The sequence below is a fragment of the Dicentrarchus labrax genome, unplaced genomic scaffold (assembly GCF_905237075.1).
Source record: "Dicentrarchus labrax unplaced genomic scaffold, dlabrax2021, whole genome shotgun sequence".
Lineage (NCBI taxonomy): Eukaryota > Metazoa > Chordata > Actinopteri > Moronidae > Dicentrarchus > Dicentrarchus labrax.
In genome coordinates, this window is record NW_026136718.1 from 7,023,390 (window position 1) to 7,045,221 (window position 21,832).

Consider the following 21,832-nt stretch of genomic DNA (forward strand, 5'->3'; position numbering starts at 1 on the left):
GAATGTTGTGCAATTGAGTAAGCGTGCATGCAACGTAAACACTTGAAGGCATTTGAAGTTCCACAGACATATGCAGAGACGTTTGCAGGTTAAGCCCTGCTGCCTAGCGCTCACACTTCTTTAATGTCTTGGACAATGGACAACAGCACAGCCATAAACCCAGTGACCCCCCCTGTGAAGGGTATTCATGATGTCAGATTTTCCTCAGTTGATTTCTTCATCTATGTCCAAGTGATTTCCCAAACATAAAAAGCAATCTTTAACTAAGGGGACGGGGGTGTCTATATAGGATGGATTCCCTGCAGTCCAGTTTTTATTATCACCAATTCTTGTGAAGTTTTTGAAGCCAAATCCTGGGAAACAATGTGAGCAGGTGCTGGGCAGGAGGGGCTGTAAATCTGGCCTGGCGAATTAAGCCATTCCCTTGGCATTGTTCTGGCTGGCCTCTTAGCTGCTCCTGCTGGGGAGGGTGTTAGGTGGGGTGAGGTGGAGCGAGGGTCTGCTGCCTAAATCTCCCAACATGGGGGCACCCTGCACATTTCACACATAGTCATCCAAGTTGAACCCTCAGCTGCAGACGGACAGACAAACACACAACGTCACAGGTCCTGCAGGAGAAGGAACTAGCTGCACAACAAAAAAACATTAAAACTGAGTCAAGTGGTTGCCTCTGAGAATAAGGTTCAAGGTTCAAGGTTACTTTATTTGTACCCAATGGTAGATTTGGTTTGCAGTAAAAGACAAAAGTCATTCCTCTTGACAAAAATACAGGAAACAAACAACTCAATCATCATAAGACATAATATAAACATGATAAAGGATAAAGATAAAAGTAAAATCCAGGTTCTAAAAATCAGAACTTACCAAGACATCAATAAAAAAAACACTCATGTGATTGTTCAGACATGTTTCTTAAAGTTTTCTTGTCCATCAGAATTGCACATTCGCAGCTAATTAAAAAAGCTGCAGTTTGTCTGAAAAAGCATTTAATCTTCTCAAGGAAGACTTCAATCAGCTTCTTCCTTTAACCTGAAAGCAGCCGCCGAGTTGCTAAAATGATCCCCAGTTTAAGTCGTCAGGCTACGTTTCATCACTGTAAACCGTAAAGCTGGTTTTCTTTAAAACCTCAGAGAGGCTGGTGGTAGGTTTCATTAGTTGACCCTTGACCTCATAAGAGATCAGGTGACCAGGGCACTGCTGTGGAATGTTCCCTCTTGACTCCATTTCGTTTTTTTAATTTCAAAGCGTTTGACAGTTTGGATTCTTTTCATTTTACCAGCCCCTCCCAACGTCAGTGTGTGCGAGCGAGCAGGCATCTGTACGTCCTGCAGTCCGCATTTGGGATTAGAAAACATGGAAAGGCCACAAACTTCGGTTGCATGACAAAGTTGTGGAGCGACTGACTGACCAGCATTGACACCAACGCGGCTAAAAACTGCACGATAGTTTGGAAAAATAAACTTGACTCAAGGTTATTGGCTTTTTTTTTCTAGGGCTGTCAACAGTGTCTTACTGTGTTTATTAGCAGAGTTTGCAATTCCATCCACTGATGTGGTTGAAAGCTCAGAAAAAGAGCTTATTTTGTAAAACCTTATTGTAAATGTGTGTGTTTTTCAAGGGATTCTTGCTTTGTTGCATTTTTCATTCTTCTGAGGAGATACAATATCTTATAAGAATTTGAAAATGCAGTTCAGAGCTCTTGAAAAAGCTAGTAAGTAAATCTTGAGTCAAGATTGTTTCGTCAGACTTTTCCCAGGGTCAGAAACTAGACTTCCCTTGTCCTTGTTTATGTCCTTTCGTAAAGTACTTCTTAAACTGTTGTACAAAAATATAGTTTGTTATTATTCTGAGTAAGAGCTCTGACACTTTTCACTCAACCCCGCTGTGCCTGCCAGCATGAACGACTGATGCTCTGTAATCCACATCAAAAGAAGGCACTTCAGTGAGGGAATATTCACAATATTTCTAGCAGAGGAATTCAGGTTCAAGTGCTGTAATTTCAGTCCATCGGCAAACGTGGCTGGGGGATGATTCCCATTGAACACTGAGAAATTTTTCATGCAATACCTTGGCATAAACCCAGACCAGGATGCAGTCCCTTCAGAGTGGGATCTGTCATCGAAACTATCAGTCTATCAGAGCAAACATATGGAAAACCCTTATGGCTTTTCTCATGGCCATGGAAACTTGGTCTTTTTCTGACATACTGTCAGCAGTGATGATTACATCAACAGACCAACAGACAGTGACTGAAAGATAGTGAAAACCAAAGCAAAATGTCTAGACTACATAATCTTTCCATCAAATTAAGTTAGTTGTTGTATAATGTTATATATTAAACTTTGATCTGTCTGCCGAGCACGTGCAGTAGGAGTGTCTAGCATGTTTCAGACTGGAGGAATAAGACTTAAATTCGTCTACCCTATAGTATGAATCGTTGTTTATTGACCTTTTGGGGGGGCATTTTTTTCTTAAATACATGGTTCTACATTTTGGGAAATGTGTTTATTTGCTTTCTTTCCGAGAGCTAGATGGGAAGGTCGATATATCCTCCTCATATCGAACCACCAGCAGCCAGTTAGCTTATCACAAAGACTGGAAACGAGGAAACCGAACCGGAACTAGTCCGGCACATAACCCCCTGTTGTTGACTGGATTAAAGAAACGTGTTAATTAGTGAGTTTTAAAAGTACGAGTTTAATAGCTTTAGACGGGCTTCGTGTTTATCCTCCAGACATGAGAGTTTGTCTTGGTCTTATTCAATGGAACTATTCCTTTAAAAAAAAGAAGCTACCGTAGCTGGTAGTCAGCATCAAAGAGACTCCTAGAGCAGCAGGCAAACTTTTTTTTTTAAGTTTTACTGCTGACAGCCGGAGAGTGCTCTGCTGACAGGAGGGAGGCGATAGCATACACTAAAATACCAACTGTGTCACTCCACTTCCTCTGCGGAGAACAAAGTTATCACCGCGCCTCATATCACCATGATGTTACGGGCTGGTTGGAGGATGAATCACTACAAAAGGTGTGCCACCTGCAAGTTTATCAAACCACGGAGGCCCAAATCTCCTCATTGAGCCCGACCACAGCTGCTGTCAAGGCCTCTTTTCAGTCTCACCTTTCACATTTTTCTCTCCTATCAAGCGGAGCAAACCCTCGCCCTCATCCTGTCCTCACGCTGAAAGGAGATTGCTCTCGTCTGGAGGAGCGGGAGGGGGAGAAGTGATGAGCAGCTTACCTCTAGGAGGGATTAGCCTTATTAAAATGAAATAGTCTAGTCCTGAGTGACAGAGCAATGGAGGTGGAGGAGGGAAGAGGCAGGGAGGACAGAGGAGAGGGCCTACGTTGTGTGAGGCCCGGCCCCTGAGGATCTGAAGCGCCGCTCCTCTGTGTTCTCCTTCCCTCCATTCTTCACTTTCACCTCTCACTCTCTCCTCATCTTCTCCCCCCTTACCTCTGGTCTGCTCTCTCATCATCACCGCGGTCCAGAACAGGCGGATCTGTCAGCGGTGCGTCAAGAGATCTGCCCCGAGGCCCTCAGATGGGCTGCCAAGTACAGGGGCTGGATCGTAAGGGAACAAAAGACCCCCAAAAAACACATCAGAAAAGGCTGGGACCTTGGTAAAATGTGTTTAATAGCCCTCCTATTGAAGGGCACTGCATGTATGGAATGTGTGCCCAGGGTCACTGCGTAGAGGTTCCCAGCAATTACCCAGGCTTAGCTCGCCCATGTTTATGAGGAGTGAATAGGTAGTATGCATTGGAGAACATTAACCAACCTGAGCCTCTCAGAACACGTCCAATGAAAGATGTACAAAAGGGTTGAACGTGCTCAATATGACTTTGTGATTTGTACCTAATGACATGTACACTATGGTAATCCTTGTTAGGGGCATAAAGCCACGGTTGAATCAGAAGATCAGAGTGCACACCATGTTTTTGTCACGTGTTGAGTCTGAGTCACAATATGACTCTGATTTTGGCCTGAGCCCCCCCCCCAAAAAAACTAGGGTTCTCTGCAACATGAAATATTCAAGGTCAAATAAGTAAAGTTCAACATACAGTATGTAATAACTGCCACTAGGGGGTCTCTCACATCAAAAGAAAAACAAAAGACATAGTTGGGTGGTGAAGTAGCATTGGATTATGGGAGTCATTGCCTTCGCCACCATTGTCATTGCGGTGAGTTTCTGTCAGTTCCTCTCACATTAAAACCGGTAAAAACACAGAATAAAACCGCTGTTTGGCAAACAGTGGATGTCTCGAAGGGCCTGCCAGCCAAGCTGAAGTCAGCTAAGCTTGTTTCTCTGAATATTCAAGATCCAGACATACAAAGACTAAAATCCTATATCTGATTAAAATATATAGTCCAAGATCTAAAAAGTGTATTGTGAAAATGTGGCCTAAAACCCCTAAAGCTTCTGGCAAACAACCACAACACTGACGCATGCTCAAAGGGGATATGGTGCCGTTGACAGGCAGCCGGTGAAATGCAACACTACATGAATAAAATTACAAATTCTTCTGGCTTTGAACATTGTTGCAAACATTTTGGACAATATAAATACACAGCTCAACAAAATATATAACATAGGTTCAGTTGTATAGACATCTTAATGCAGAAATGTTCCATATTATGTCTTTAAAATTAGTAATTAATGTCGATTGTAACGCTGTCAAATTCTGATCGATGCTCTGTGACAGTAGCCTTTTTTTGCGCTCTTCAAACCAGTGAGAAGAGAACACAAAAACACAAATACAGAAGAAAAAAAGAAAAACTACTCTCCACTGGGCAGAAAAATATGGGACCACATCTACCGAAGTCGGAAGCTTTATTGCAAAAATGTGTTTTCAGGGCCTTTAGCTGCACACATTATGGTAATAGAGGAGGTTAGAGAATGTTTGCTTACAGCCAGAATTTTGATATGTTATATTGGGTTTATAAGCAGTCTTGTGAGCAGAAATGTTAATCATAAACTTCCCTTTTTGAAAGAAAAGAGTTAGGAAGTTGAAATATGCCCTGAGTCCACCATTGCCATAGGCCCATCATCAGCCCAACTTACAGCTACTCTACATCTAGAACTTTAAATAGGTTACCAACAAACAACAAAGACCAATCAGCAGGAAGGAGGCTGATACAGAAGGTGTTTTCAATTGACTCATCAGCTAATTGTGGCCAACAGGAAAGCAAGGGTGTCTGAATAAATATATAGACAACACATGTATGCTTACACACATGCATGTCCTATGTGCAAAACATTTATATTTATTTTTACACTTTTTGAATATAAAAATGAATACATTTGAAGAGGCTCAGTTCTTTGTCAGTGTCAGTTTTTTTTTCATAAGTTGAGTCACACACACACACACACACCTGATACCGCTTTAAGATGAACCTGCTGAGAAAGCAAACATTTCCACATCCCTTATTGCGAATGCTCATGTGTAACAGCAGGTTTACACAGAGGACAATATAAAAATAACACGCTGTTTGGATTTTCACGGCCCTTGTTTCCGTGGGATGTGATTACTGCAGTGGCCTGCATGTTGCTTGCCTGAAATACTGTTGCTTAACAAAATAAATCCTCATACACCAGCATAAAGCTTCAATTTAATGTCACATGGCTGATTTTAAATGTCTGCTATGACGTCTCATCGCTCCGCAGGTAAGCTGACCAAAGGTGCAACCGCCCCAGACCTTTATTGTCATGGTTAACACTACACTATACCAGAAAAAAAAAGAGTCTGAAACAAAGCCTGTGTGTTTGTGTGGTTGGCTGGTTGACATGCAGCCATGATACTGACTCAAAGGTCAGTAGAGATTAAGGGAACAGGGGAGAGAAGAAGGGGAGAAAAGGTCTGGTTTCACATGCAGGTGGCTGTCAAGGATGTTTACCTAGAGACCCATATCTCTTCTCTCTCCCAAATTAGAAATGAACAAAAGTTTAGTTCAGTTCACTCCGACAGACGGCCTGATATCAAGTGGCGACCCTGACTATCCAAACAGGCTCTGTGTTATTATGTCTACCTCTGTCTTCATATGGGATTTCACTCTTGCTTTTATTGGGGCCTAGAGAAGTGCTCTGCAAGTCAAACATGGATCAAGTACTTTCAAAATAAGTTAGTCAGTGCCTGAGTCTAAATATAAAACCATTTTCAGGTGTTTAAAAGTGGAATTTAAAATGTTACAGATAAATATTACATAATGACCAAATCTGTTTATGATTGTGAAAGACCCAAAATAACTTGAGACTGAAAGGAACATTATCCTCTTTAAAATGATATACATTTTTACAATGACAGTGAAATATTTGTCTCCATCCCCACAAAATTCCAGTCTGCCTGTTTATGGGAGTTTAGTGCAGGTTTTTTTCTTGACTTCAGTGGGGATATAAAACAGGGCTGCAGGGTGCAGGCAGGTATGCGTACATCCTGTACCGTAAATCTTTCTCATACCTGTTCAAGACAGCCATAAAAAAAAGATATGAACCTACAGTAGTGACATCAAACACGGCTTAAAACCATTTTGTGGTGAAAGGCCTATGGCTGACTTCTCATGCTAACTGTCAGAGATGTGTATCACTTCAGCTGGAGCCGCCTCGGCGCAATTTTCACGGTCCTGATTTTAGATCTCATTTTGGGAAAATACTTCACGTTAAAAATGACGTTTAACTGTTTCAGCAAACTGCTTTGGGATCTACCTGTGGTACATGCTGTTCCAATCTCACTAGTGCTGCTGGTAATGTTGGTTTTCGGAGCCACAGCCAAAGTGCAGCCTTCCAGCAGTGGATTTTACTGGACGGCTAAATGCAGCTGCGTCCTGGGAATGTCCCTGAAGCTGAAAGTTGTTCTGGGAGATTCCCACAAGCCAACAAGGGCAATTCCCCGACTTATTTATCTGTTTTGTGCTGAGGCCGAGTTACAATGCTCCCACAGCAAAGGGATGAATCTACAAAAAAACAACAACACAAGAGTCCAGTTTCCTGAAGTTAAGGTCATCTTTTCCCAGCAGCATTCAATAAAACAAAGAGTGTTTAGAATTGTTTGGGAAAGTGCGGCTACAGAGCCATGTCTTTTCAACAAGAGTGATATGATTAGTTGGCCACATGTTTTTCAAAGTTTTTATGAATGAATTCCAGGCCAGTCCATGTGTGTAGGAGTGAGAGGATGTTAACTGTGCACTAAAACTACCATTCTGACTGTGCAAACCCAGATATTTTGGGGGTTTTTTTTATAGCACAAAAATGTTTTTTCTTTGTTTAGACAGCTGCATAATCAGATCTGGGAAACCCTGTTAGTGAAGCTTTGGGTTAAGTGAATTTTAATGAGGGTTTAATTCTGGGTAATTCTGGTCATTTAATTCAGGGGATAAAATTATAGTCAATGATCTGAAAAAGGTGATATTGCAACTAAAACCTTGACTGTGTTGTGGAAATAGTAATATTAATGTAGTAAAAATAAGGAAAAGCTAAATTACTCTATTGATTAATCCAAGAGACATACTTTCTATCTCTAACAAAAAAGACACACAGGCCACACGTGAATGTAAAATAATATACTTTATTATGACCATACATTTCTCAGGATCAATACAAAGCACTTTTCTGTTTTGTTTAGTGATGTGACATTTTTCTCTCCAAAGGACAAAGAGGACAAGACAGAAAGACTAGCCATATGTAGATGCAGGTGGTTTGCTGATATATTCAGTGTGACAGAGAGGTGAGAAGGTGAGAGGATGCTAAAACAGTCAGGAATGCCTGAAGAGTGAATTACTGAATGTGTAAAACCAAACACAGCTGAGGAAAACTACAGGAAGAGTGTATTTTTAGAAGGCTTCCTCACAAAAACATCTCAGTAAAACTGGATCTTTGAAGAGTTTGTGGACAGAAATCCACAAATTAAATCGAAATGAGATCAAACTGCAGGTGATGCTCTGCATTGGTTTCCTCACTGTAAAAATAAGGTTCTTTTTGTGTTGGCCCGGGCAGACAGATGGTTTGAAAGGAACCCCGCTGAAACTCACTTTCACCGGACACGCTCAGACTGACAGCAGCAGCAGCCACAGCTTCACCACGAAGCAGCAGGACCATGAACAGACAGCATGGAGGAGGGCGGGGTGTGGAACAACGGTGAAAATAAAATGAAAAATATGTGAAGAAAAAAGCAAACTGACAAAATGTCAACCTTATCGGCTAATTCTTCTTCAAGTCCAGTCTCTTTCTGAAAAATACTATATTTTTAGGGGCTTTAATGGGTTTGTCTTGAGACAGCTTGAGAGAGGGACAGCAAAGGGGGGAAGAAAGGGGATGACATGCAACAAAGCCTTGGTCACCGTGTGAGCTACCAGGGCGCCCCTTAAAATCAGTCTCTGTAAATTCTGGAAATAGGTTTCACTTGTCAGTTCAGTTATTCTTGCATCAGCGTGGCCGTCTACTCAGACTTATTTTCTAGAAAATTCTAGAAAGATGCTAATTTGGTACTGAAACTGAAAATGTCCACTTCTTAAAATAAGACTTTTTGAGATGGAGAACTGAATCAATGTCTTCCTTTAAGTCCTCTGGAGAAAAGCCTAACCAATGCAGTCTTCTGTCTACTGGAGGAACAGGGTGACGAACAAACGAGCATACATTGCAAAATAAGTCTTTTTACACATAAATATCAAATACAAAGGCAGATGAGACAGAGCCTTGTTTATGTCAGTAAAGCTTTTGACCATGCAACGTTCAGTACCTTAAAAAAAAAAAAAAACACGCCAAAAATCTTGAACACAGCTTAGTCCACCAGAGACACAAAACAATGTCAAATATATACACAATACAATAAAAATAACAATATCACTTTTTCTGCAAGAGCACGATTTTATCATATATTTTACAGCTAAAGTTGTACCATTAGTCCAGCACATTAAGATGTGTACAGGTAGCTTGAAGGGAGAAAAAGCGACTATCGCTACTAGTCAACACTACGAGGTCATCAGAAGTATTTAAATACGCCATTGAAATAGAAGCTGTAAAAATAATATACTCCGAATACATTTATATAATTATATACATATACATATAGGTTAAATACTGATCATTCTGAATCCCTGGATTGCTGAAAACGTCCTTTGTCGATTTAGGCAGCTAGCTATGTCGTACAAACTGAGGCCCTCCACTTGTTTCCACTGCTGCTCTGAAAATTGTGCTTCACATTCGGGCTATTTCACGGTTTTGCCAGAAGCTGGGAGAAGCAGGAAGGTAACTGGTTGGAGGTTTTTAAAGGAATAGTTCGACATCTTTAGATTATTTGATTATTTTTTTCTGAGAGTTAGATGAGAAGATTGATACCACTCTTTAATCTTAGTGTACCATAAAGACCGTGTGTAACCACACGAATTAAACAAACTTGATAGATTGTGTTAATTAACTTGTTTCGTTTGTTTGTTCTAGCTTAACATTTATCATACAGACAGGAAAGTGGAATCAATCTCATCTAATTCTCTACGAGAAAGTGAATTAAACAATCTTCCCAAAATGTTGGACTATACCTTTAAGCCTAAACTGTATATGAAACACATTTTCTCTGTTTATAGTTGCCTGCTTAATCAAATAAATCTCTACTGTACAGCTTTCTGTGAACAGAGATAAGAGTGTTATTACCCTTATCTTGCATCCAATTCTGACAGGTGTGTGTATACCTGTAGATGGGTGTCTTAGCATATCGTACAATGCAGGAAGTAAATACATTTCAAGCCATACTCTTTATTTGCTTAATCTTTAAGAGGAGGTTTCAGTGGCGGCTGTTTGCCCCTCAATTCAGTCCACAGTCCATATGTTTTGTACTGCATGAACTATAATGACAATCTACACTACTGCCTGCCTCATAAGTGCATTATTGTTGTACAACATTTAGTGTTTCATACCTCAATAGAAAAGCTCTCTGCTGCCTTAAAAAGGAAATCCACCCTCAAAAAGAACGTACACATGTTCCTCCTATGATCTCGGTTTGTGTAACTAAACACTGTGTTTACATGCTTGAAAACAGACAGCAGAAGCTATGAACTCTGAACACAATCCCAGAGAAATCCAGAGTTTTCCCATTCAGCGTTAGAGACTAATGTTCTGCGGTTCAATAAAATATTGGAACATTTCTTCCACTGCCAAAAGTAATAGAGGGCCTGCCTTAACTATAGAACTGACAGGATGCTTTTGTTTTCTTAGCACATTTTTAATTGTTTTTATTTGATTACCTTATTACTGACTTTAATTTAATTTCTTAATTGAAAGGCCTAACGCGTCCTAGATTTTTTCCTACCACTGTATCGATGTGGAAGTGTCCAATGTCCAAAATGCTGCTTCAGAAGCCTACTAAAAAAAATACTCGGAAGCACTGGGATTTTCTGCTATGAAAATGGTCTATCAGTAACTTAAACTACGAATGTCGGCATCAGTATCACCGATTGAAAGCTTGCATGAGAAGAGCCCCATAGCACCCAGGGTGGTTTCGTACCTATTTGTACATCTATACTGTAGCCTTTTTCAATGTAAAAACAACTCTTCATAACATCATAGAGGTTATCGTGTTGGTTGCCAACACCGTATCAAGATCATACGAGGGGAGACATTTTATTTCAGAGCGGATTTTCCTCTTGACGTACCACCTTCACACAATTAAGGCACCTTTTAAACCCCTGAGGGGTCAATGGGTTCTTCTAATAAGAAGAGAAGCAACAATAACAACATGGAACACAGAACCGGACTGAAACAAAACCAACAACAACAACAACATAAAGTCGACAAAATCAAAGCAAAATAAAAACATTACGGAATGTCTATGGGTAAGGTACAAATGCCAGAAGTGCCCTGTTACATGTCGTCTCATCTCATCCTTTAGGTTTTTACAGCAGCACCGCACCACGCTGCCATGGTGACATGACAGGATCTCCATGGAAACACTGTGGCTGTATCCTGAAGCACCTTGATCGGTAAATAAGGTCTTCCCCCAAACCTCAACAGGCTTAATGAGTGTGTGAGTGGATATGTGTGTGTGTGTGTCACTGTGGTAGGAGTCAGTATCCGACGTTGAGCTTGTTCTTGTTGAGCTCTCTCTCCAGGTTTCCTATCAGAGTGTCGATGCTCTCCTGCAGGTCTCTCAGGTTGACCCTGTTGCTCAGCACGGGGCTGATATCCTGGATCTTCATGTACGCCTGGTAGGTGTGCTCTTTGGGCAGACAGGGGGGTAGGATGTGGTCGCACACCCTCTCCTCCTCCTTGTCCTCTAATGCCTGCCCATTTCCTGAACTATCACTCTCTACAATGTTCTCCTCCTCTTCTTCCTCCTTTTCCTCCTCCTTCACTACCTCCTCTCTCTGAGCTTGCTCTGGCTCAGCAGGATCAGACGCGGGGCTTGTGACCTTCTGCCCGTCATCTTCCTCTGCGTCATCAGGCTTCTCCTGGCCCTCCTCAACTGCCTCTGTATCCTCTGAAGGCACGTCATCATAGTCCGCCTCCTCTTTGCTGGGAGGCAGCAGAATTTCAGAAGGGAAGTAGCTCTCGCCACAGCCGCTCCAGTCGCCGGCGTAGCGGTTGCTTGGGCTGTCCAGGCGACCCGGTCTGGGCCGCAGAACACCCACCATCTCCGCTTCAGAGAGGTTCAGGACCTGGGGGCGCTCTTTTCTCCGCCGTAATGGAGGAGCGGACAGCAGGTCAGATGAGGCCAGAGCCAAAGAGGCTGCATGGGGCTGGGAGGAGGAGTGGCCATTTAGGTCTACAACTGGAGGAGCAGACAGGAAGAGAGAAACAAAGAGAGTTAATCAAAATGTATATACAGGCTATCTGAACTAATAGCCTAAGTAATGGTTCGACATTTTGGGAAATATGCAATTTTTTCTTGAGTTAGATGAAAAGATCGATATCACTCTCACGCCTGTATGGTCAATATGTAGCTATAGCCAGCTGTTGCTTAACTTAGCTTAGCATAAAGACTGGAGGGGAAACAACCAGGGGTGCAATTAGGTGGACTTTTTAAACTTTGGAGAGAACATTTCCCAAAATGATTAAATGTTTCCTTAAAGGGTTAATTCACCTAAATTACAAAAGAAAAATTTTTTTCTCATACACCCCTAGTTGTATCTAGCCATGGAGATATAGTTTTGAGATTTCTGCAATCACCCCAATTTTCAAAGGGCAAATATTTTGGTAGAAAGCAGTTCTAATGAAAAGTGTTGATAGTGAGGTCACAGTGAGTATTGTTTATGAACTGTCACACTGCTTCGGAAGGTTTTTTTAAATGTAATTTTTCAATGCTTCAAGTGCCACAAACAAAATTCCAGAAATCTCGAAACAACTGGAACTATCTGCAGAGCTAGATACCACTGAAAGTAAGTAACAAAATGTTATTGTAATGTGTGTGAACTGACCATTTAAGTCCCACTTTGGTAACTTCATGGTCGTGCCTTGAAAACACAACTAACTCCTACCATATAAAAATCCACAGGTTTATCTGAATTGACCTCTATCAGGGGAACAAACATATCTGGATAAGCCTGGCAATGGCTTGAGGGAGCCCTGAGGTTTTTGGCACTCGCCCTGCCAAAATAATCCAAACATGAACATGCCATGCTGTGCTCAAACTCAGACAAACACATGCTGAAGCCACACCACCACACTCTGTGACTTTGATGCCATCCTTCTGTACTATTTGTTATCAACTGTTGACTAAACCAAACTTAAAAATTAACTAAACTGAAACCCTGTTTGGACATTATGAAACTCATCTGACTGTGCTACAAAAAGGAACAGTGAGCACTCCAACACAACCAGCACAGTCCGGTTACCTGTCTGCTTTTATCTGTGTGTACCTACACTTGTTGACACCGCTAGCTCTCCCTTACTGGATTGGAAAGGAAAAAAAAACAACAAAAAGGTGTTAAAAGTTTGGGCTATAAATCAAGTACAGCACATGAGGTACAATATAAAGCAACACTTAATTTTATTTTGTCTACAGGCTTATGAAAGAGGACCTGGCAAGCTAATATCCTAACATGCCTTAAAACAAAAATAATGTTGAATTATGAACCATGTTGACTCCATTTCATTCATCAGGAGCTGCAGTCGCTGATACAGTACTTATGAACAGCGGTTGCATGCCTTGCAACTCTCCTGAGGCTAAAGACTCAAGCAATTATCACCTAAAACAAACAGAAATTATCCTCCTTTAACAGGCAACGTGTTATTTAATTTCAGACATGATTCACTGATGACATGATTAAAGTTATTAGCTGTCACTGAGGCAGGAAGCAGACAAAAATGATGCACTTTGTAGTGCATCATTTTAGGCAAAATAGGCAAAATAGGCAAAATACTTTCAAGTGGTGATTTTCTTAACAAAGTACAACTGGTTGATTTAAGAGTTATCCCTGCACAGGAGCACAATAACAAGATACAAACAAATGTACACACACACACACACACACACACACACACACACACCCACATTCCCCTCTTCTTCCTGTCATTCTGCCTGTCTAACCATCAGCTCACATCCACTCACACATACAGTTGGCAGACTGCATAATTCCCACTACACCTCCTCAGCCTCTTCAACGCACACGTATGCTCATGCTCTCCCACACTTCCTGTAAAAAAGTATCAGCAGTGTCTGATGTCCTTGCACTTGCCCAAAGGCATGCACACTTAGAGACCTGCACAACAATGCCTCGGAGGGCCTGGGTATGTGTGTGAGAGGTGTGAAGAGGCGGCTGAAAATATCCCATAATGATTGTGAAATGTTAGGGTGAAGCTTCAGGGGCTGAGGGCTAAGGTTAAGCCTGGAATGTCCTTAATTACAGTCCAGGCGTCCTCTGAGCTGGGGAGGCGGGCAGAATGAAGATGTCACTGAGGGTGTAAACAAAAGCTTGAACCTGGACTGAAAGCTTTGTCAAGGTTATTACAGGTCATTATAGGCACTAGCCGGGTGACATCAGCTGCAGACAGGAGTGCAGAACAAGTGCAGGCTCTACTGAAGATTGAAACCTATTTTCTTCAGACCACTTGACCCCGTCGCCCTCCGTCATTGTCTGCATGTATGCTCTAAACTATCTTTGCACTTTTTTTGTTTATCTTTTGAAATTCCACTCGTACTTTGCCAGGCTACCTGCAATTATGGGATTCACAAATGCTGACTTATTCAGTGGCTGCACTTAGTTTCCCTCTCTGCGTGTTGCCTCCCCGGATGATGTAAATGAGGGTGGCGGGTGCTCGACTTCAGTGGTTTTTTTTACGCAGAATTGGCTCAATGTGGGAGTCTGAGGATGCAGTTAAATTTAGAGGCCAGACCAGACACAGAGTCAGTTCTTCTTCAGACATCAATCAGCAGATCTGGTTAAAACGGCAGGTTACTAGGAAGGGCTCAGAGGATTTAAATCTTTCAGGGATACAGTCTGTCCAGTGTGATTTTGTTCTTATAGAACATGAATTTTGGGAAATGTGTGCCTTATAATACACTGAAACTACGAGACAGAACGTAAAAGAAAATCACTGCAATGTGAAAAACAGCCTTCTTTAATTTTGACTGATGACAGTGGTGCATATTTAAAATTGTATAATGGATTTTTAAACAGACTCAAAACCTCAGTTTTAATGAAAATGTTACTAACCCACAGAGGAAAAGGCAAACTGCCAACTACTACAGCAATAAGGTTATATGCTAATGGCAGTAATGGATTTTCACCCTGTCTTATCTTTTCAAATCTGCATCTAGGCAGAGCACACAGTTTTTTTTAACGTCTTGTTTAACTTTCTACAGTAGCTGAGACTTTAACTGCACGACAGCAGCCCCCTCACATTGATAAGAGAACTTAAAATTAAAAAAAAAAAACATCTGAGTCTAAAAATAACAAACAAATTAGTTTCTGTGACCAATACAGATTTTACCCCGCGTGCAGCTCCATTTCATTACTCTCGGCTCTCTCCTGAATAATATTTGGGTCCCTTCATATCTCACACTGAGCAGACAGCTGCAGCTGGCAGAGAGCAGCTGTACAGACAGACAGATGACCTGTTCTGAGTAAAGCGGGTACTGGGTATCTGTCTGGTATCTGTCCTTGGTTGGTGATTTATCTTAAGACAGGGGGGCACGCCTCAAAAGTTTGGTTTATGTTGGGGCTTACTGGCTTGGCTCTGATTGGCTCAGTCTGCCACGATGAAGCACTCTGTGGAGAGTTTCATCTCTGAGGAGCCAACAGATGGTGGCCAATGGCTATCAGGGCTGTACTTATGCCAGTGGTGGATAACCTCAAGGATCAAAGCAGCCCAGCCCTTTAACAGTCCTTTGTAGGGCTGAACCGCAGAGCTGGCACTGATTTGTACAAGACCCTAAAGGCTGGTTTATACACGCTTACTGACATATATTACCTGATTGTAAAAAAGAATGGATTTCAAACCAAAAAACCTGGTAGAACTGTATTTAACATGGCAAAATATTGTCTAAGGATAGCATGTATTCACTAAGTAAAAGAAAACTCACCTGGCCAGAGCTGGAGCAGATAGTGCAGGACTTCGATGTGTTTTTTGAAGTGTAGCGCGCTGGCCAGCTCCTCTGAGTCGATGAAGACTCGGTTGGTGTGGCAGGACGCTTCCTGACGCTGGCTGAGCAGCACCGGGCCGAAACACACCGCCAGGTTCTGACACGTCATCTTGTTCACTTCCTGGTAGGACGCTACCAACTTTAGGTGGTCCAGAAGCCTCCGCAGTGTCATCTGTTGTATGTACACACATACACACACACACACACACACACACACACACACACACACACACACACACAGTGCGCAAACACAGACAAATAAGACATGTTATTATTATGATTAGTAGTTGTAGTAGTACCACTGGCAGCAGCAGAGCTACACTGCAAAATCTACTTCATTAGGTTATTTGTAGCAGTAAAAAGTTATATTTCTTGTAAGAAATGAAGAAAAATTATACTTTTAGCAAAAAGGCAATATTTTAAATTAATGTTACAGTACATTACATAGACAACCTTTCCTACACGTCTTGCTGTAATGCCCAATAGTTGTGATAATAATATTAAATAGCAGACATATCATACTGGATTGCATTAAGTTTAGAGTTCCCTGGGCATGCTCTGCCTAGCTCTCTCACTGGCGGCCATGGGGAACAAAAAAGAAGTTCGGAAAGAAAATCCCAATGTGACGTTCCAAGGGCTCCGTAGGATTGGAGAAATTTTACAACATAGGAAATAATGATTTTTTTGCTTGGAAAATTTAAATAGAACAGAAATTATTATTCCTACAGGGAAACATGGGCAAGATTTCTAAAAACTCAAATTTCCCCAGATGGCTGTAGCTGGGAAACACGGTGTTATGAGTCTGTCACTTGGAGCTACTTTTTACGGTCTTTATCCTCTTTTGTTTTTGTAAGTGTTGGACCAATAAATTGCAGCTCTCAAAATATATTTTTGAGGTAGTTAAGAAACAGTATCAGCGTTACACACTTTATCCTCCAGAGCGCACCGACAGGTTTACTTTTCAACTGTAAAATGTTCCACTCATTACATATAACGGTCACAATGGGATCCAAAAATACTTGTTCATGATATTGCTGCGTTATTTATATAAAGAATACTGGCTGATATTTTATTGGGTTGTTAAACTCTAACATATTGATATTAGTATCTGCCTCAAGAATCCAGTGTCAGTCAGACTTCATCAGTTTTCATTTATCCATAACCTGAAAATAGTTAAATTATTGAAAAGGTGTAGAAAAAATTACACCGGTACAGGCTCGTGGACTGAATGCCACCACTAATATCACCCAGTGTAAAAGCCTACGTAATAGTAACAGTAGTGATCTGTAGCATTATCGTCATGCCCATCATTATGTATGCCACAATTATCCCTTTCACAACCACTTCTGTGACAATATTCCAGCACTATGATGACTGTGAGAGGCTGAAGGGAATGTCTTCCTCACCCTCTCCACCTCTGGCAGGATGTCCAGCAGGCTGACAGTGTGCTCAGAGTCGGCCTGGTCGTTCTCGCAGCCCGCCGCTCCTATCCGCAGAGGCCTCATGGCCATGGACTCCAACACTGCCTCATACAGGTTCTTGGTGATCAGAGGGTAGGGCAGCTCTCGCAGGTAGTCCTTCAGCACTCCTGAAAAGTGAGACAGAAAGAGAATAGAGGATGAGTCATTAAGATAATGATAGTGAGTAAATTTGAACTCTGTAAACGAGTTCTTTGCAGCATAGCTGAGGGTCATTCAGTTTTCCCACACTTGAGCTGAGAAATACTTCTTGTCCTCGACATAAGCAGCTTTAATACCTGACAAATCACTAACAATATATCTTTATGAAGTGCTGTTATTGAGAAATAAAAAGCTTTTATTTCCCCTCTCTTTTAAAACGACTGAACCTGGCGCACTCTCTTGGCTGCAAATTGAGGTCCCATTGTTTCCACGGGTGATCCTGTGGCGTCTGCTGAGATGCCTGATTGGAGTCGGGCGTGACTTGGCAGCCAGAAGTGTTGGGGGGCCGGGTGTCTTTGACGGCGCGTTCACACCTGTGACTTCTGCCTCCCGCAGTTCAGACAAAAGCTACGGGAAAACATGAAACCCACGCTGTCTGTCTCCACTAAGCCCCTGAACTATCGCTGGCATGTCTTTTCATCAAAGGCGGAGGGGAGAAAAAAAGAATAAATACGGGAATAAGAAAGGCTCTTGGCAGTGTGACAGCCCTTTGTGGTGAGTGTCTGCTCTTTTTTCCCTCTACATGAAGCTAGATCAGTTTTCAGAGACAGCTGGGGGCTGTGTAATCAGCAATATTGGTTATGCTCCAACCTAATACACACTGAATGTAACAAGAATATAATCTTATATGACTTATATGACTCACTGTAATGATCAAATGGTGACCAAATAAAAAGGATAAATAACACAGAATCAAAGATATTGACTTTTTTATTCCATGATTCGTCCTCGACAAAATCTGCAGCCTACAATGCCCATAATGCAACTGCTGAGAGCTCAGTCAGAGATGCAGGTGTGCTAAGCGAGTAGCAGCTAATGTAGCCCCAAGCAGAGATGAGGAGTGGGCTACTGAGGTCTGCGGAGCTCACTTCTTTCTAACGCTACACTACAGCCGACGCTGACTCAAGCAACATCATTTAAGGTAGCTTATATGATTTCCTGAAGCACCCTGTGAAGCCACAAAAGGCTTTATATGAAGTTTTTTCACATCTGCAGTTCAGTCAGGACACTCATGTCAAGATTTTATTTATTTATTGCGGCAATAAGCATTTTATTTTGGCGGTGTGGCATGTGTCATGTGATGCTCTGGAAAAAATCTGAGCAAGCTTGACACAGGCTGTCCTTGAGCTATATAGAGATATAGAGATATACAACATTTAATGAACATGAACACATGTTGAACAATCAAAATTCACAGTGCATTTCTGAAAGCAGGCAGCAGTGTAGCAGCATGGATGCAGAGCTCAGTGTTGTTCTACACCGACTGAATGAGTGCCAAATGTTAGAGGTATAGTTAGTGGACATGTGTGATCGGAACATGTGACTGTAGAACAACTTCCGTGCCTGTCTGAACTACCACACGCTCCATTAGTACTCCCCAACATCTGTAAACAGACTTTGATGTGTAAATTCAGGGGACATGGGGGTTTGACAGACTTAACATCCGACAATTTACAACAGAAAATGAGCTACAAATGGAGTGACGCCCACGCGCTAGGGATGGGAATCTTGAAACGGTTCCAAATTGTCCGATCCATCGGAATCGTATGAGCTTATCAGTTCCTATTATCAATGCCAGCATGTTCTGACAGTGGCGCATTGCAAAACAGTGAGGTCAAACTGATGGTCTTTGCTGCTGGAAACCTGCAGCAAGAAGGAGTCATGACAGAGTGGAAGAAACAAGTCCATTTCACTCTTATTCTACTCTGTGTTTAGACTGTGTAAGCCTACTTTTTCCACACAGAAAAGAAAATTTAATCAATAAGGGAATCAACAAATTGGACCAATAAACACAACTGATAATGGTATTGGTATCAATAAAATGCTATCAATTCCCATCCTTACCGTGAGCCAGTTTAAGCAATCAAATGTGAAATACTTTACTCAACATATATCAGCAGAGCCACACTGAATCAATATTTGCACACTGCACTGTATAGCTGCACTGCTCGTTTGCAGACATTTACAAACTGCTGAAAGCTCTCCTGCCAAGAGTCCAATCACGTTGCTTCAAGATGGCTTGTCGAGGTATAGTCATTATGCTACAGCTGCCGGTGTTCTACAACTTTGTGTCACTTATCTTATCAGTTGTTAGCTTCAGACACGCATTCGAGCCAGAATAAGAGATTTCCTGTCCTTGCTGTCCACAGCTTTGGACCGTGGCGACTCTTCCCGAAAGGTTTATTCTCCACTGAGATGCCAGAGATTACCACTTTCCAACACAACGTGCCTGTGCTAACATGTTTATCGTATAATGTCTTGGCTCTGTTCAGGTTTTGTGTATTTGACACTTTAAATGTGCTGCTGAGGCTGTGCTTCTTCTAAATTCTGTGCAGTATTTGCATTTCTAAGTTGTGGATTAAGTTCTTCTAGCGGTTGAGTTTATTTTTCTTTAGTTGTATTTTGGCACAAACATTACGACTCACCTATGTTGTTGATTTATGCAGTGGTGAAATATGAATGTTCAGATTTTAGTATAATGTGTGTTATGAGCTGAATAGGTCTTGTTGCATTGTGTTTGGGGTTTGGCTCACAACAAACTTGGATCACTGGTAGATGGTATGATGTATATTAGTTGATTTATACGTGTTTTACCTCTGAACAGATAACTTTCTTTTCTACGGTTTACAGTTCTAGGCTGAGCTGAGCTAACTGTTAACTAAGCTTATACCCATGTACTAGGTATGTTGATGATGATGATCGTCCTTTTATCTTAACATAGGTAATTTAATAATATCTGCTGAATAGCTGACATGCCTTTAAAAACGATAAGGTGAATAACTGGGTATATAGATTAAATATATAGATTGAATATACAATGTTTGGAGGTGCCTTGTTACAGAGTGCTCATATAGTGTCAGAAAACTGTAAAATGATGAATAGAAGAAAAATGACTTCGCACCACTAACCCTGTTACTTTTTGTAGATATTTGCAATGTAGTGACACAATCCCCTGAGCTTTTTTACTGCTTAGATTACTATAAATAGGAGCTCCCACTTTATCACTTCTACATCTCTGGGTTATCTCCCATACACCCGAGGGGTTTTTCTTGCCTTCTATTTACAGCAAACTACAATAAGATTCACGGTAAATCCACTGACATCCCTTTAGGCCCAGTAAGGAGAATGGAGGGCACTACTTAACACACTCACTTTTTAATCCCAGTAAGTCTCCACTCTGCTCTTTAAGAGAGCCTGAGGCTTAATGTTTTTCAGTCCGTTCCTAACTGGCATTGTGGGTCCATCACCCCATTAATCTCTGGAGAAACAAGTGGACAAACGTATGTTTAAAAATGAACCTTAAATTTCAGTGTGTTTATGTGATGACCCTTAAATTTCCTGTGTTCTTTTTTGCCAACAGCTACAAGGGTGTAAGAGCTTTTGAATATAGGATTAGAGAGTGAAAGAAGGGTGTAAATTCAGTTCAGTGTTACACCACAAAGTCTCAGATTAGCATTAAATTCAGTGTGCAAACTTAACACTCATCCGGAGATGGATCTACTGTAAATATACCAATACCAAAAATATTTTACAGGTAAAAAAAAATGTAATTGTTGTCATTGTTTATTTCTTTTCATGTGTTAAAAGGTGTTTACCACTACTTATACTTTCTTTTTACCTTTTCCACAGAACTCAAAATCAATAAATCAATCTTATTAGGATTTCTGGTGAAATGTCTCTACTTGATGCATTGTCCAATACAATACCTGCATAATTAATGATATCCCCACTGTTTATTTATTTTATTCAGAACTAGTCTGAGCTCAGACTGTAACACCCAGTTCACACTGCGTACCTGAGCAGTGCGTGGCGGCTACCTTGCTGAACCACTGCAGCTTGCACGCTTGAGGTGTCCACACAGAGAGCTGCTGCTGCTGCCAGCCCTATCAAGGTCTGCCTCTGATAAATACAATACAATAAAAATAAAAGACCTACCACCACACAGAAGCAGCCAGTGCTATAATGCTATGATATAATGCTATAATACGTGGATTCACTTTTTGATTATTATTCTATGCTGTGAATTTGTTCCTACAAAAATAAATATTAAATAATCTACTGTTTGAGGCAGCTACCAACTTTACAGAAAAAACACCAACTTTGTTAACTGTTTGGTAGCTTTTGAAGCCCCTCCCCAGCTCTTTCCTCTGAACCCGAGATTCAACACGTCCTGACACACACACACACACACACACACACACACACACACACACACACACACACACACACACACACACACACACACACACACACAGATACACAGCGAGAGATACAGTGCATTCCTGAGGTAGTCACTGATGGTTCTGAAGAAAAACAACTCGTACCCAAACAAGCACGCTGGAGCACTATATCAGCCCTCCTGTCAGGTAGACCAGCACAGTGACAGCTGTAAGTCAGCATGGTCAGACTTTAACATGGCTTCAGGCAAACACGCTCTTAAAACTTTATAAACTGTCTCTGCAATTAAACACGTCCCCCGCACCTTGTGAGCATAGCTGATCTGTGCCGGCAGGTTGGTATTTTGTTTTCAGTTCTGATTCAGGTTCTTTTGTAATCATTTATCTTCATCGGGTTTGGTAGGAAATCTG

At 41.4% G+C, this 21,832-nt stretch overlaps 1 protein-coding gene across 2 annotated transcripts in view; it reads right to left on the reverse strand.

Annotated features, from left to right (window-relative positions):
* Positions 1–7,537: 7,537 nt before the first annotated feature.
* Positions 7,538–21,832, reverse strand: part of syde2 (synapse defective 1, Rho GTPase, homolog 2 (C. elegans)) — a 48,354-nt gene continuing 34,059 nt past the window's right edge. For both annotated transcript variants that reach the window (XM_051377965.1, XM_051377964.1), the window contains exons 6-8: positions 16,971–17,152; positions 15,505–15,736; positions 7,538–11,751 (exon numbers count right to left, since the gene is read on the reverse strand). In XM_051377965.1, the coding sequence (XP_051233925.1) occupies positions 11,048–11,751; positions 15,505–15,736; positions 16,971–17,152 (1,118 nt within the window). In that variant the 3' untranslated portion in view covers positions 7,538–11,047. The remainder of the gene's footprint in view (positions 11,752–15,504; positions 15,737–16,970; positions 17,153–21,832) is intronic.